At 39.8% G+C, this 13,885-nt stretch overlaps 2 protein-coding genes across 12 annotated transcripts in view; both read right to left on the bottom strand.

Moving 5' to 3' along the window:
- The window catches only part of mctp2a (multiple C2 domains, transmembrane 2a), a 33,033-nt gene extending 26,677 nt beyond the window's left edge, over positions 1-6,356 (bottom strand). The window contains exons 1-4 of one of the 4 annotated variants that reach the window (XM_078256922.1): positions 6,301-6,356; positions 3,044-3,919; positions 2,082-2,141; positions 1,888-1,999 (exon numbers count right to left, since the gene is read on the bottom strand). In XM_078256922.1, coding sequence (XP_078113048.1) covers positions 1,888-1,999; positions 2,082-2,141; positions 3,044-3,907 — 1,036 coding nt within the window. In that variant the 5' untranslated portion in view covers positions 3,908-3,919; positions 6,301-6,356. Of the gene's footprint in view, positions 1-1,887; positions 2,000-2,081; positions 2,142-3,043; positions 3,920-4,331; positions 6,281-6,300 lie in introns of those variants that run through there. The other 3 variants (XM_078256924.1, XM_078256921.1, XM_078256923.1) reach the window with 3 other exon arrangements.
- An 853-nt stretch (positions 6,357-7,209) lies between these two features.
- mef2aa (myocyte enhancer factor 2aa) overlaps positions 7,210-13,885 on the bottom strand; it is a 62,291-nt gene continuing 55,615 nt past the window's right edge. For 5 of the 8 annotated variants that reach the window (XM_078256912.1, XM_078256916.1, XM_078256914.1 and 2 more), the window contains 4 exons: positions 13,183-13,206; positions 11,381-11,510; positions 11,099-11,222; positions 7,210-10,903 (listed from right to left, as the gene is read on the bottom strand). In XM_078256912.1, the coding sequence (XP_078113038.1) occupies positions 10,567-10,903; positions 11,099-11,222; positions 11,381-11,510; positions 13,183-13,206 (615 nt within the window). In that variant the 3' untranslated portion in view covers positions 7,210-10,566. The remainder of the gene's footprint in view (positions 10,904-11,098; positions 11,223-11,380; positions 11,511-13,182; positions 13,207-13,885) is intronic. The other 3 variants (XM_078256915.1, XM_078256918.1, XM_078256919.1) reach the window with 1 other exon arrangement.

Here is a 13,885-nt window from a genome sequence, read left to right as displayed (position 1 = left end):
CGATTGCATGCAGATTGGCCAAAAAATGAAAGCCAGTCCCATGCCTTCATTTGTATGGGGGATAAAGGGGTGCTTGAGAGAGCCTGCAGGGAGGCTTGAATCACATGACAAAGGCCCTGTGGGGATGGGCTGTCAGGCCTGTCAGCTCCCCACTCCAAATGAACATCTCGCAAAGGAAGGCAGGACCCACAGCAGCTCCACCCTGCCAGCCTGTGACAGGGAAACCTCCAGGCAACTTGACAGGAGGAGAATGTGGCAGCTAGCAAGGAGAAAAGCTCTGGCATGACTGAGAACGGTGACGATGGAAATTAATGGGAAAAAGGGGAGAACAAAAACCAAGGAGTGGGGGCTGGTGGCGTGGGTCCTTTCAGAATATGTAATGACAATGTATGCCATTGGTGAGCTTTTGGCACGGTGTTGATTGTTGGGCAAACAGTGGAGAGACAGGGGGCGTGTGGGGATTGCATCATCATGGTGCCATCTTGTCAGGGAAAGTAAGGTCTCAACTAGCAGGGAGTATGGCACTGGGCTTGGAGGGTCTTCTGCCACCAGGCACAAAAAAAACAGTTAAGCATCATTCCAAGAAGGAAGTCCTTTCACTATTTCGCTGTAAGGTGATTTCCCAAAGCTACGGGAGCTACAACAATATATCCATCCATCCATCTTTATCCGCTTATCCGGAGTTGGGTCGCGGGGGCAGCAATATATAATAGTGGTTAAAACCACAGTATAGCTGAAGGGTTTACATTTTCAAATACATAAGATTGATGTAGCTTTGAAATGCTGTCATATCAGTTGTAAATTATGGAATGCACCTATTAATCTGATATGGCCAGTTTTAGCTATCATTTTCACTTAAAGTAAAACTAACTAAAGTAACTAAAACATGCCAAAAAATGTGTCAGTAAATAGCCACACATATAAAGACCACACATGAATTTTCTCATGTTGTATTTCCTCTTCTGGCCACCTGAGGTCGTTGCTCTCTGTAAGCAAACTCTACTGGGCCTGGGCGTCAGGGAGGAGTCAAGATGAGTGGCAATTTGTATTACACAATTGTGTCCCTCTGCCCTTCTCTTTCATAGATCTACTAATGTCTACTAATGCTCCCATAGAAAATCAAAAGACTCATTTCCAACATCAAACCCAAAGACATCAACAAAATAATTTAAAATAAAAAATGGTGTGGCCTGTAAAAAAATTTTAATACATGGTAATTTGTGATTTGTGATATGACAACTCTTCCTCTTTAAAAAATACAAGTCCCAGGCTTTGTTTTGAGAACGCCCATGAGCCATGAGGGGAAGAGTTATGACCATCTGATTGTCAATTAAATTTAGCAAAGAATCCACTACCATAACACCTGGAATACCATTTCAAAATAGAAAAAGTTGCAATACCAGCGGTTTAATGTACAAATCATGTGTTCTCAGGACACAACATGATTTCTTTATCCCAGTCTGTTTTTTGTCATACTGGTCGGACTGCATACTTCTCTAGTGTTTTTGCACCACTTGACAAGACACGTCATCCTCACTAGTAAACACATGCGTTAACTGAACACAGCCCGTCTTACACAAAGAAACATTTCCCATTCAAAACTTTTCACTGTCTGACTGGTTTATAAACACAGCAAGATTAACAAGATGTATACGCACCATATGTATGTGCAGTGTTTCATAGAGGGCTAACTGTGGCCAAAAGCCGACACACAAGGAACTGCATTCTTATAGGATGTAAAAGAAATCTGATAGGGAATCTCTTGATCTGTACTGATCCTTCCGACCAAGTTTTATTTTATTTTTTTTTTATCACATTTAAAAGAACCGTTTGATGTTATAAAGAGTTAGTATATTATTACGGATCACCTGCAGGGTGTTGACCTACCGGAGCGCTTGTCTCGGATGACCAGGTTCCTTCCCTGCTTTAGGTTGATGTTCAGGAGGTATCTCTGGGATGGGTCAAGTGCTTGGACGTCAGGCCCTGTTGTCATAAACTGCTGTGGAGAACCATTCACATTTATATGCATTCTCATACCAGATGCTTGGTTTACTTCAATGGGCAGTCCAGGGAGTACTCACAGAGTTTTCTAGAGGATCTTGCATGTTTTCGTCAAAGAAATAACTCGGTCCACTGGACACCTACATAGAAAAAGGTTGTAATGACATTTTATGAACCATCAGAATGCAAAAACATAATATAGTACAGTCAAGCTGATATGTCTATGTGTGTGTACGGCTTTAATAATAAAAAAAAAAGGATTTTTACAGCAGTAAACAATGTTAGGCATAGTGAGATATCATCAGTATTTTTGTGTACTTTTTGTTGAGCACTCCACGGTACATTGTGTCTCTAACTAGTAACGCAGGTTTTCTACTGGGAAGCATCTCAACAATAGAGGACACAATGGTCTTAGTTTCAGCTATACCCAAGGGCTGTATAAAGTCAAATCCCATGTGGTCACTTTACATTTAACACCAACCATCAGAGGATCTTTTTGATATGTAGCACCAGTAGAACGAATAGTTACCGTCACAATGGGATATAGAATATACACTACGTCTATATGTCAGTGCTATAGGGATTAAGTGTAATAAAACCACAAACCTAAGCTCAGGTTTAGAAAAGGAATATCGATTTCATGGCATTCACCATATAAGAGGCTGAAGATAACGCTCTGCATAACATCTGAAGTGTGTGAAAAACCAAACCACACTATTTGAAAGGGAAATAAAAGTATGTAAATATGACAGATGTGAGAATATATAACATTGACTAGAGCACTGGAGCTTGCATACTTTTATCCAATTCCTATGAGACTAACACTTCTACAACAGTAGGGGCTCTAACAGTGAATGTACAGTATATGCACAAGACTGGATTAGTTTGGATTTCCATCTGTTTGATTTATCTCCGTGAAAGGAAATCACTAATTTGACATCTGAATACAAATTTAAAATAACATACATTTCCTGCAGACTTCAAATATCAATAGCATCGTCTGATTATACATGTAGTAAAATACACTTGTAATGAAACTGACCTCTGTCGTTTCTTCTAGCTCCTCCTCAGGCTGGGCTTCTTCTACAAGAGCCTCTTCCGTCAAAACGTAAGAGCAAAGTTCTCGGTCAAGATCCTCCGAGTCTGTCGTCCAGGGCATGTTGACTCGCTCCTCACTGGGACTGCCACAGGAAGGAGGTGAAGAGGTACCATCTGCACTCTCCAAAGGAGTACCCTGAGCATTTGCTCTGGTTGCTGGCGGAGTTCCTTTTTCAGATGATGACTCTCTATACTCAAATGCTGTGGTCCTCTTTTCTGTGTAAGGCTTCACTTGTTCTCCCATTGAGCTTGCTCTTGCCAATACTGCAGCAACAGCACCTGAAGGCACTATGGCTGCTGGAGTGTCTTCACCAGAGAGATACTCTCTCCCTACAATGTCTGGTCTTGGTGGAAGTGCGTTGGTAAAAACACTTCTTGGTTTAGGAATAGGGTCAAAAGTAAATACACGTGCATTCCCCATGGCTCTTTTAGTGGGTGTCCCCACTGGTGAACTTATTCTATTCAAAGCAGCAGCTGTGCGATCTATGGGAACTTTGAGCCTACTTTCTTGGATTGAATCGTTCAGTTTGTCTGTGAAAAGGAGCCCATCAACGACGGAGCCACTGGCAACAGAATCAGTATCACTCGCACCACGGGAGTTGCTGAAGGAGACGGCATCAGAAGGAGTGGCGCTGCCTGTAGAAAATGCTTCAGCTGGCACAAACCTTAGGTCTGGTACAGAAATACTGCGCCGATGAGCCAGCTTCTTTCCACGCTTTCCAAAGGCCTTCTTCCCTGGCTTCTTCAGGTTGACCAACTTAGTTTTGAGACAGAAGTTAACCAAGAAGTTCTTTTTCTGATCCTCCATCTTGAGTGATAACTTTCACATAAAAAAAAATATTTTAAAAGCACTGTATTACTCCACGTGGTGTACAGTAGGTCAAAAAGTAGTAACACAGTGGCAGATTAAGCACTTCAGAGGATTTTTCACAATACACAGACAAAAGTAAAGACATCTAGGCTATATTGTTTGTCTGCTATCTGAATGTGTACTTAGGCCAATTCTCTGCCTTAACATATTGCAATAAAACACAAACAATGCCTACCTAGAACTACATTAAATCAGCAAAACCAAACATAGTTGGCAGGCTACATTGTCATTATCATACTAAGGCCTAATATCTGATGACACAAACATTTCTCAATAAACTACTTTACCTAAATAATTCTACATGGCATTACCTCCTGGATTGTTCTACTATAATTTAGACAACGAAAACATGATACTATACCTGTCCAGTTGACCTCCACCGAACAGCTTGACAAAGCCACAGACTAAATCAGTCTCCACCGAGAGCACCAGTGAATTTCAGAGGCAACTCAACCATCCTAACTATGATGTCAATGAGGAAGGGTTGCGGGCAACACAACATGTAGTTAGTGCCCTTTCCTGCTTCAAGACAACTTTTAAGGCAGACTGGAGAGGCTGGACTGGGTGTAACTAGCCATTCCAGTTGCACAAGGTGAGTTTCAATGATTATGAGAATGCTGTGAGTGTTGACCCAACCCAACTCCTAACCAAGTACTTTTGTGATGGATGGAGCTGTATGACTTCAGTTATGTGGGATCAGAAAAACCTGAGAATCTGACAACAAATATTAAGTACATTAAGACACAGTTGCAGGATATTAAATTGACACTGAAACACCAAAACTATGATGAAACAGTTCAGCTCACAGTACAGCAAGTTCAACAGCCTGTTTATTGCGTGCCTATCAGTCTGTTTACTGTTGATTATATGTATTTGCATTTGTGAGGCTTTTTGTCTGTTTGAAGTTCTGCATGCATTACACTTCCTCTAATATGCATTCTCTTATAGCTCCAAGTATTTGAGAAAAGTACTTAATTCCATAATCTATCCTAATTCTAAAATACAACTGTCCTTATCTGTCCAAAACGGTCCCAAAATACTGCTGATTGATTCTACAACATGACTGAGGGATATTAAATGTTGGCTATCTGTTCGTCTTATCTCATTTCCGATCTTCAGCCCAAATCTGGCAGTCAGTGGCTGCCTTGTCATACCAAACTCCATTCCTTGCACACAGCCCCATATTTGTTTACAGTGGAACATGGTTTAGCCTAAGCTCGTCAAAAGTTAGCATTTGTGTTTGCAAAGTATAAACTATAGCTTTCTGTCCACACATCGAAGCTAATGCAACAGACCCACTGGTGTTCGCACTCTCTCTCCAATTGTCTGTGCCTAACAGTGGAGACTATATGACAACAGATGTGTTTGAGCCTGGACTGAGTCTTGTTCAATATTTGCTGATGTCTTAAGGAGATCAGGCCCACATGAAAGAACCTCAACTTGGCTCCCAGTTGAAAGGCAGGGCTGGGGATCCAAACAGGGCAAGCCCCTATGGCAGGTGGCCTGTCGCCCTCCTTCTCACACAACTCAAAAAGCCCAAAACCCTGCATAGCTACTCTACACATGCACACTGGACCGGTGCCAGCCTGCACCACAGTTGGTCTGATGGACAGGAAGCCAAGAACATGCACTTTGGTACAAATACACTGAGTGATGCACATGCAAGCCTTAATTTACACTGAAAACAACCATGAAAGACTGAGGTCGTCAGCTAACCTAAATCTCCTGTTGGTCTCACAGTGTATGTTTGGCCACTCAATTTTATTAAGTTTAAATATGAGTAGCGTAACGTTAGGTTAGTAATACCACAATGGAGAAAATGCAAATAAAATTCAGCATTCAAAATTGAACCTCAGCAAACAACTGTAAGTCGTAAAGTCTACTTTTACACCAAAAGTGCTTTAACTTGGTATAACTTAGCTCGCGTAAGTTAGCAATGCATATACTTTATAAGCATTCAATGTTTCTTACCTTAGAATTTAATGCACATTTTACCATAAGTTACTGTTACTCGCCGTACATTTTTTTAGTTTTGTAAGTGATTAAACTTACCCTTTTCATATTTGAAACTCATTATTTCTCTTTAGAAAGATCGACTAACAGGTTAAACCATTAAAATAACCTGCTAGCTACGCTTACAGCACCTGAAGGTTAGGTTTAGCTAATGTTCTAACGTTATATAGTGTGGTCTAACGTTAGACCAAGACCTACTCTATAGTGTCCTGAGACGTCTGTTATGATTTGACACTGTAAAGGCAATTGAATTATCTCCAGTTGTTGGGAGTCGTTAGCTTTACTGGCAATGCGAGACTAGTGGTTTCCCAACTTACCTTTACCTCAGCTAACAAGGTATCACAACCACATCCATGATATCAACAGCCATCAACAGCAACCTACAGTACTCTTCTGTGTTGACTATAATATTAGAGTGCCTCCTGCTGGCGATATTGTGGACATACACGAAGTCGTCTTGCAAAACTGTTCTAAAAGGGAAATATCACTAGATGTCACCTGTGAAGCACGGACCATCGTGCTTGCATTTGGTCTGTATACGCATCCATATTATGTGCAGTCCAAAAAGAAGCTAAAAAAAACACAAGCTCAAATACTGATTCAACGGTCTTCAAATTATTATCAGAATCAGCTAATGGCTTCAACATTACAAAAGCCTATATCTTTTAGCTTTAGACAAGTGCTGCTGTCACCATTGGTGAGAAGTAACTAAATATATTTACTCAAACACTGTAGTAAGTACAATTTTGAAGTACTAAAGTAAAAGTAGCCTTTTTCCATTTTATGGTACTTCATATTTTAAGTAGACCTACACTAATAGTTTAGATGTAAATATTATTATTTTATCATATACAGTTAATAATTACTTTGCAGATCCTGATGTTCATTTAAAACATCTGAAACTACCCAACCATATCAGTTAAAATGATCTCCACCGTGACCAACTACATCAAAAAGATGCTTACATGTAAATAATCCAATAGTATAATCTGATACACTCATAATGAGAACTCTTACTTTTTACATTTTGACTTTTACTTTAGTAAGATTTTGCAGGCCTTTTGCTTGTAATGAAAAGTTTTAAAACTGTAGTAGCCTAGTACTACTACCACTTTTACATATTTAACACCATATTGTAGTTTCTAACACTGTGTGATGGACAATGGCAGTGTAGGCTAGCTGATGCATGCAGTAAATAAAATCTTCAAAGATGAACAGACATTGAGTTCAGATTGAGCATACACTGAGGTGTTTAATAAAGTTGACAGTTTCTACTGTTTGGGACTTCACAGGAGAACAAATTCTATATAAGAGTTGTTTACTTCATTTTATACAGAATAAGAGAGATAATCTAAATTACACATTGAAAGCCAATATTTGTACTTTTGTGAAGGATACAAATTTTGTACAACAATATCTAGCATAGTATCTTAATTGTTTAATAAAAAGTTCACTTGAATATTTATTGTATGATGAAAATAAAACACATTCAAGGGAAAGAAAATGTAGATGAACTTAAAATCTCTTTCGATTTTGAAACAAATAATTTCATTATTGGCAACAAAGTCCAGCTTGTGCCGCCAAACGGTCTGAGCATTCAAACCGAAAACAGCTCCTTTAATTAAGTGAACTATCAACTACAAACACATACCAAACACGTAGTTCTGTTTATAAAAGCCATGAAGCAAAGCAGTGTACTTTTACACAGCAAAGTGAAGAAAGTCCTTTACAAAGGTTCATTGATTACCCTTTCCTTTCACATTCATCAGTTGTGCACAATTTGGACATGGACCAAAAGAGCAAAGTGTATCACAGTGCATTCACCGTGCATGTTCTTGTGCGGGTCTTTTCTGAGAAGAGGCAGGTCTGGTATAGTTTGAGTAATATCTGCATTGTCTTTTTCTTTTTAACCGAGAGAAAATAAAATAAAAATGGTATATATCATTTTTCTTTGGGATAAGGCATTTCCTAACCGTGCATATAGATAGACAAACTACAAAATTCCCTGATATGTTATCAAGTGCTAAAGTATGTGCTCAACTACGAGGTGGTGCTGCCATTACAGGCAGACTATTTTAGTTGTAGTCATTTATTATTGCTATTTTCACCTGCTGTGTTAAACTGGATTACATTATGGATTACTATACATTATGTAAAGTATATCGACCAATGTATATGAACATGAAGAGATTGCCCCGGGGTATTCAAATCAATAATTTCATAAATTGTTTTATATGTAACTTGTAGTCCAGCAACCTCCAGCTGTGGTACTTCAGGATAACAGTCACTCCTCAGATGCTCTTCTTCCTGATGCTTTGTGGACTAAATGTCACCTGTAATGACATCATATTCTGAATATATATATATATATATATATATATATATATATATATATATATATATATATATATATATATATATGTTGTGTGAATTGGAGCAAAAACTGCATAGATCATTGCGGTTGTATAGTGAAAACTACCATGGAGCTGATAATGGGGCGGAGAAACCTCAGAAACACACACAAGATATGCCACGGCGAATGCAGAGCGATGCCTTTCAGCAAACATCTCATACAAATGTGTGCAATCCAGCAGTGAGATTGAAGTCATTGACAATGACATTGCCTTGTTGTAATAAATTAGCTGCTGAATTATTTGCTTCTGTGATGATGGAGAAGAAAAAAAGTCACAGCCCCCTTTTCCCCCCTCTGTCTCTGCATGGTGTGATAACAGCGTCACAACACTTTCCGCGTCACATGACTTCAACGCCTTCAGATTTTGACTTTTCTGGCTCCTAAGGTTCCTAGGCATATAGTAGTCTGACTAGTAATATGGAATTGATATAAGATAAAATGTCTGGAGCCAATTAAGGAAACACATGAGTATTTTTGTACATAATTATGACTGACTGTGATATTTACAACCACATATGAGCAGAGGCACGATTAGTTTTGTGTGAGGCTCAGCAGCCATTTCTACCATGTTTATGCTGTGATTCAATGAACCAATAACAGGATAGTGGAAAGGGCTTGAGAGCTGGCATGTCTTTTCAGTTGAGCTACATGCAATAATAATAGATTATTCTTCATTATGGGGCTGGGACCTTGGGTTTGAATGCTGGCAGTGTATTCAGCAGCTGCTGGTATACAACTACAATAGGAGGGAAGAAACCCTATTTCCCCTAGCCTTGTGGCTATCCTTCACAAATTTGAAAATAGTGTAACCTCAACCTCACAGCATTGTTTTTACAATGTCTTCAGGACATAACAGGTCATCACTAATAAAGAGAGAGAAAACAAATTGACTATCTGGAAGTAAAACACATGGGAGGTTATGTTGATAATTCAATTTAGAAGAGATTACAGTAAAATGAACAAAATAGCAAATATTGACCAGTGAATGATCTACTTTTTAAGGGTCTACTCTTGTAAACTTGGCTGTAATCCACAAAAATATACTTTTCTTGAAAACGGTGGTCATACAGTACTTTCAGTATGTACTCACCCCCTGGTGATATATATTAAAGTCGCTATTTACACAACACAAGAAACTGTTTGGCTCAAATGATCAATTATAACAAACAGAACAGCAAATGTTCATGGCTTTAGATATCGATTCAAGATCTGGTTCACACGACTTTACACTGTTTGCAATAAAGCACAATAAAAATAAAACTATGATGAAAGAAATGGTGCGTTTGAGTGAATTGTTAGGAAACCGTAGCAACTGTACAAAACGACACAAAAGAACAGCTTTGGCTTATATTACTGATGAACTGTTACACAAATGTGAACATGTTGATTTTCTCACCAGTTCAACTGGACAGGTTCGCATTATCTTAATTGCACATGTATATATCCCACTCTTTTAAATTATAAAATGAATCATATGTCATTATTGCAATAAAGTCTGTTGCTATTTTGTTTGTTACCTCCAACAGTATTGTTTCATTTATTCACTAAAGTTGTCTCAACTGTTGCAATTGTTTACTGTGTAATCAAAATTACTGTATAGTCTTAATTAACTCTGTGTTCTCTGTATCTCCTGATCGAATGAATCAATAAATTACAAGAGGCCACTTGAGATAAAGGTCTTGTGTGGTTACAGCATGATTTTAAAAGATAGTTCTTGCAGTGAACATCATATGTAAGGGTCCTCAGCCTGAAAGCAACACGACTTTCTCTGATTGTTTGCAATTTGCGAGCACAACAGCAATACAGCAACTACATGTAAGTGTCTGACTAGACCAGTGACTACAATAATCTACCGCCTATTGTTTAACAATATCCTTTCGTTTAAGAACATCTTTCTTCTGCAAACCTCATCTGAATTGTACCAAGTACCTGATACCACCTGCTTGTGCATATAATTCAGTCCAGCTAACTTTTTCAATCTTACTGTGTCAGTTTGAGAATTTACTTTTGATATGTCCTGACCGTCTTATAACATTTGCCACTCAGTCTTACAAATTGAAATGGAGTTGAATAATAGTATAATAATGATAGCTCTAAGGACCCTTGCTCTTTCTTTTATCTCCATGTCTAACCCCTCCCCCTCTCTGACTGGAGGCTTGATAGGGGCTCTTTATGTCACCCATGTGTCCATGCGCAAGCGCTTGACCGAGGGGCTCTCCCTGTCCTCAGAGCCAGGAGGGGGTCTGCCCAGTCCCAGCGGGGAGTGGAAGTCTGGCCGGTGGTCCTCACGATCGCTGCCATCGTAAGAGCTACAGGAGGAGCTGAGGCTGTCTGCAGGTGAACGTCCCAGAACGTCCTGTCGGCTGGACCCTTGCTGTGGTTGCTGAGGGGGGAAGCCAGATGGGGTGACACGCTCCCGTGGCGGCGAAATGGGCTCGGACTTGATGTTTATGCTCTGGCTGGTGTTGATGGAGAGGTTGGAGCCCTGAGGTAGGTGACCTCCACCACTGCAGAGAAGATAAGTATGATATTTTGTGTTCAGTCTAAAAAATGAGACAACAAATGCAAGGTGCAGAAATGTGAAGAAAAAGTCAGGAATATGTAGATGTGTGATTCAGCATGATATCACAGAGCACAGTGGGTGTTGCTTTTATGTGAGGGCGTCTGGAGAGTGTGCTTTTGTTTGGAGGTGTGTAACTCACACCAAAGAATTAAGAGCTGCCTGGCCCAGTTGATGCTGTTGCCATGCCGACATGGAGCCCAGTGAGAGCCCAGGAGAGCTGAAGCCCTGTAGGGAAGACATCTCTGCACTGCTCAGGGAGAACTCTGTAAAAAAACAAAAGCAGCCACACACAGTGAGAACTCATTTCAGCTACAACACAATGTGCCACTGAGAAAAAAGCAAGAACCAACAACGTGAAGTACAAACAGTCGCGGCTAAGGCGGTTGTTTTCAGTCTGAGGGGAGAGCCAGGCCAGACTCACCAGCAGGGTTGTAGGAGGTGGGCATGCCCGAGTAGACCAGGCCCTGTGGGGGTAAACTGGGGGTGGTGACAGACACTACTGGAGTGGCCAGCGACTGGGTGGACTGGGAGCTGCTTATCCTCTGGGTGTTCTGCAAGACACAAAAAACAAACAAAGAAAACGCATAAGCCCAAATTGTTACACTAAAAACATCCCGCTCTAATACTGTGCAATGGACAAATTTTCTTATATTTAAGACATTTAATTTAGAGCCTACACATTTTAATTTGGGATTTACTATACATTTTGTGGTAATCAGGGATATGAGTGTAATAATAAGTGCGGCCACTAGGTGTTGGTGTAGCATCATGGAAGTCAATATTCTGATTCATTGTTAGCTGTATGATTTTCTTTTTTAAATGTAAAAAAAAATACACAGAAAGAAATATGCAATAACTTGTGTGTTTTTATAGGGATTTTCTGATATTCATCCAGATATAGTTCACTAAATATATGTATATGTATACGACACACTGCAGATATACTTTACTATATTTATATATATACAAATTTATGCCACATAAAAAATGGTTACCATGGGCTTTCAAAGTGTACAATATTAGAAGATTTCAGTAATCACAATAAATGTATTTTAAGTGGACTTTAACTGACAGATGTAGTCATCATCACAAGAACCGACATGCAGCTACAGGCACAACAAATTATTATTCAGATTTACTACAATCTGCTTAACAAGTTTACTTTGTTAGACATGAAAAAGAACAGTTATAGGGATAGTGCAGGTTAGAAACGCCTTCCACAGCATCTATTGCCTGAACATTTAGAGTGTGACAAATAAGTGAGTCTAGTGATCAGTTTTGCAATCAAATAAACAACTCTTAACTGAGAGAGTGCAAAGGAATAATCCCAGAGTGACGTACAGTGAAGCTCGAGTGGATTTTAGTGCAGTGACCGGCATGCAGTCCACACAAACACACACCTACACAGCACGGTGTGGTCATGCAGCAAACTATACTGTGAGCTACAAATGCAAACACTCCAACTCCACTAATCAAATGCAGACAGTTTAGAACAATACTGTAACAAATCCCCAGAGTACAATGGAATAAACATATGTGCCGCTGCCAGCGGTTACGTCTGAAGCAGCGTTGCATCATGATCTAGTTGATGGCTTCCTTGCATTGTTCCAACACTCTCCAGCCAGATGACTTCACCAATCCCCAAGTATCTCACAGCATGATGTCATTTAAAATGATGTAATCTCCTCTTACTTAGAAAAAATAAAAAAAAATATTTAGATTTCTACCCAGCACTTTTTTAATTCCTAAACTTTTCAGATTGTGATAACGATATAATGGTTTAAAAAAATATAACATTAATTAGCACGTAGCTTTCCCTCTCTCACTCACTCTCTCACTCTCTCTCTCTCTCTCTCTCTCTCTCTCTCTCTCTCTCTCTCTCTCTCTCTCTCTCTCTCTCTCACTCTCTCTCTCTCTCTCTCTCTCTCTCTCTCTCTCTCTCTCACACACACACACACACTCCTGGTGGTTTATGACTAACATTGACGTGTTGGGTATGGAGGAGCCAATTTAACAGGCTGAGGCAATTTTCACAGGCCAAACCCAAAACATGCAGTGACAAAACGTTATTTTTATTTATTTATTTATTTTCAAATGTATTATTGCTGCCAGCTCTAAGAGAGCCAATCTCCGGTTTGAGCACTTCCTTTAGTGTTGCATTGTGTGATTACCAGAAGCATGTTCACATTTTAGCCATTTGCCCAGGCATCTGTCAAAACTCACCAAATCCATTTCCTCCTCCTCCGACTGCCCTCAACAGAAGAGAAGAAGAGAGGCAGGGTTACAGAAAAGAAGCAGAGCGCCTGTAAATCGCCCTGTATAAGTGTGGATGACTTTGCAGTCATTGTGAAATCACACTCATTTTACATCACACTCATTTTACGTCTATAGTCTGTTGTTATACTCATGAACCAATCTGTCCAAAGCATGGGAACCCAATTAACTTGTCTTTATCTTGTAAATGAAGAAGAAGAAGCAGTCAAATCCTGGACAAATGCCAGTGAAGTTAGGAACAGCAAGTACAGCATTATCCTGGATACCGACTAACACTCATCTGATTCTAAATAACACTGCAATTATCTTGTAGTCAACAGAAATTACATATTAAGTTTCTTTACTGGTACCAACAATGACTGCATAGTACTTAGTAAGAGTATTTCAAATCCTCCCTGTGCTGAAAGAGGAACCAGAAGCCCATCTTCCATCGTTTCTGTGCTGTGGGACATACTGTGACCAGGCCAGGGCTGTCTTAATACCCACACTCAATCAATAGCGGCAGGAAGACACGACAAGGGCGACAAGATATTATCTGGCTCACACCCTGGGCCCCTGATTAAGTCTTCATCTACACTCTGTCACACTGAGATGTGATTAATTTAATACCATTATGGCCTAATGACAGGCTGTCTGCAGACCTGCCACAGCC

This window comes from Sander vitreus, chromosome 8 (genome assembly GCF_031162955.1).
Source record: "Sander vitreus isolate 19-12246 chromosome 8, sanVit1, whole genome shotgun sequence".
Lineage (NCBI taxonomy): Eukaryota > Metazoa > Chordata > Actinopteri > Perciformes > Percidae > Sander > Sander vitreus.
The sequence above is the reverse complement of the archived record's forward strand: the minus strand, read 5'-3'. Positions and strand labels throughout refer to the sequence as shown.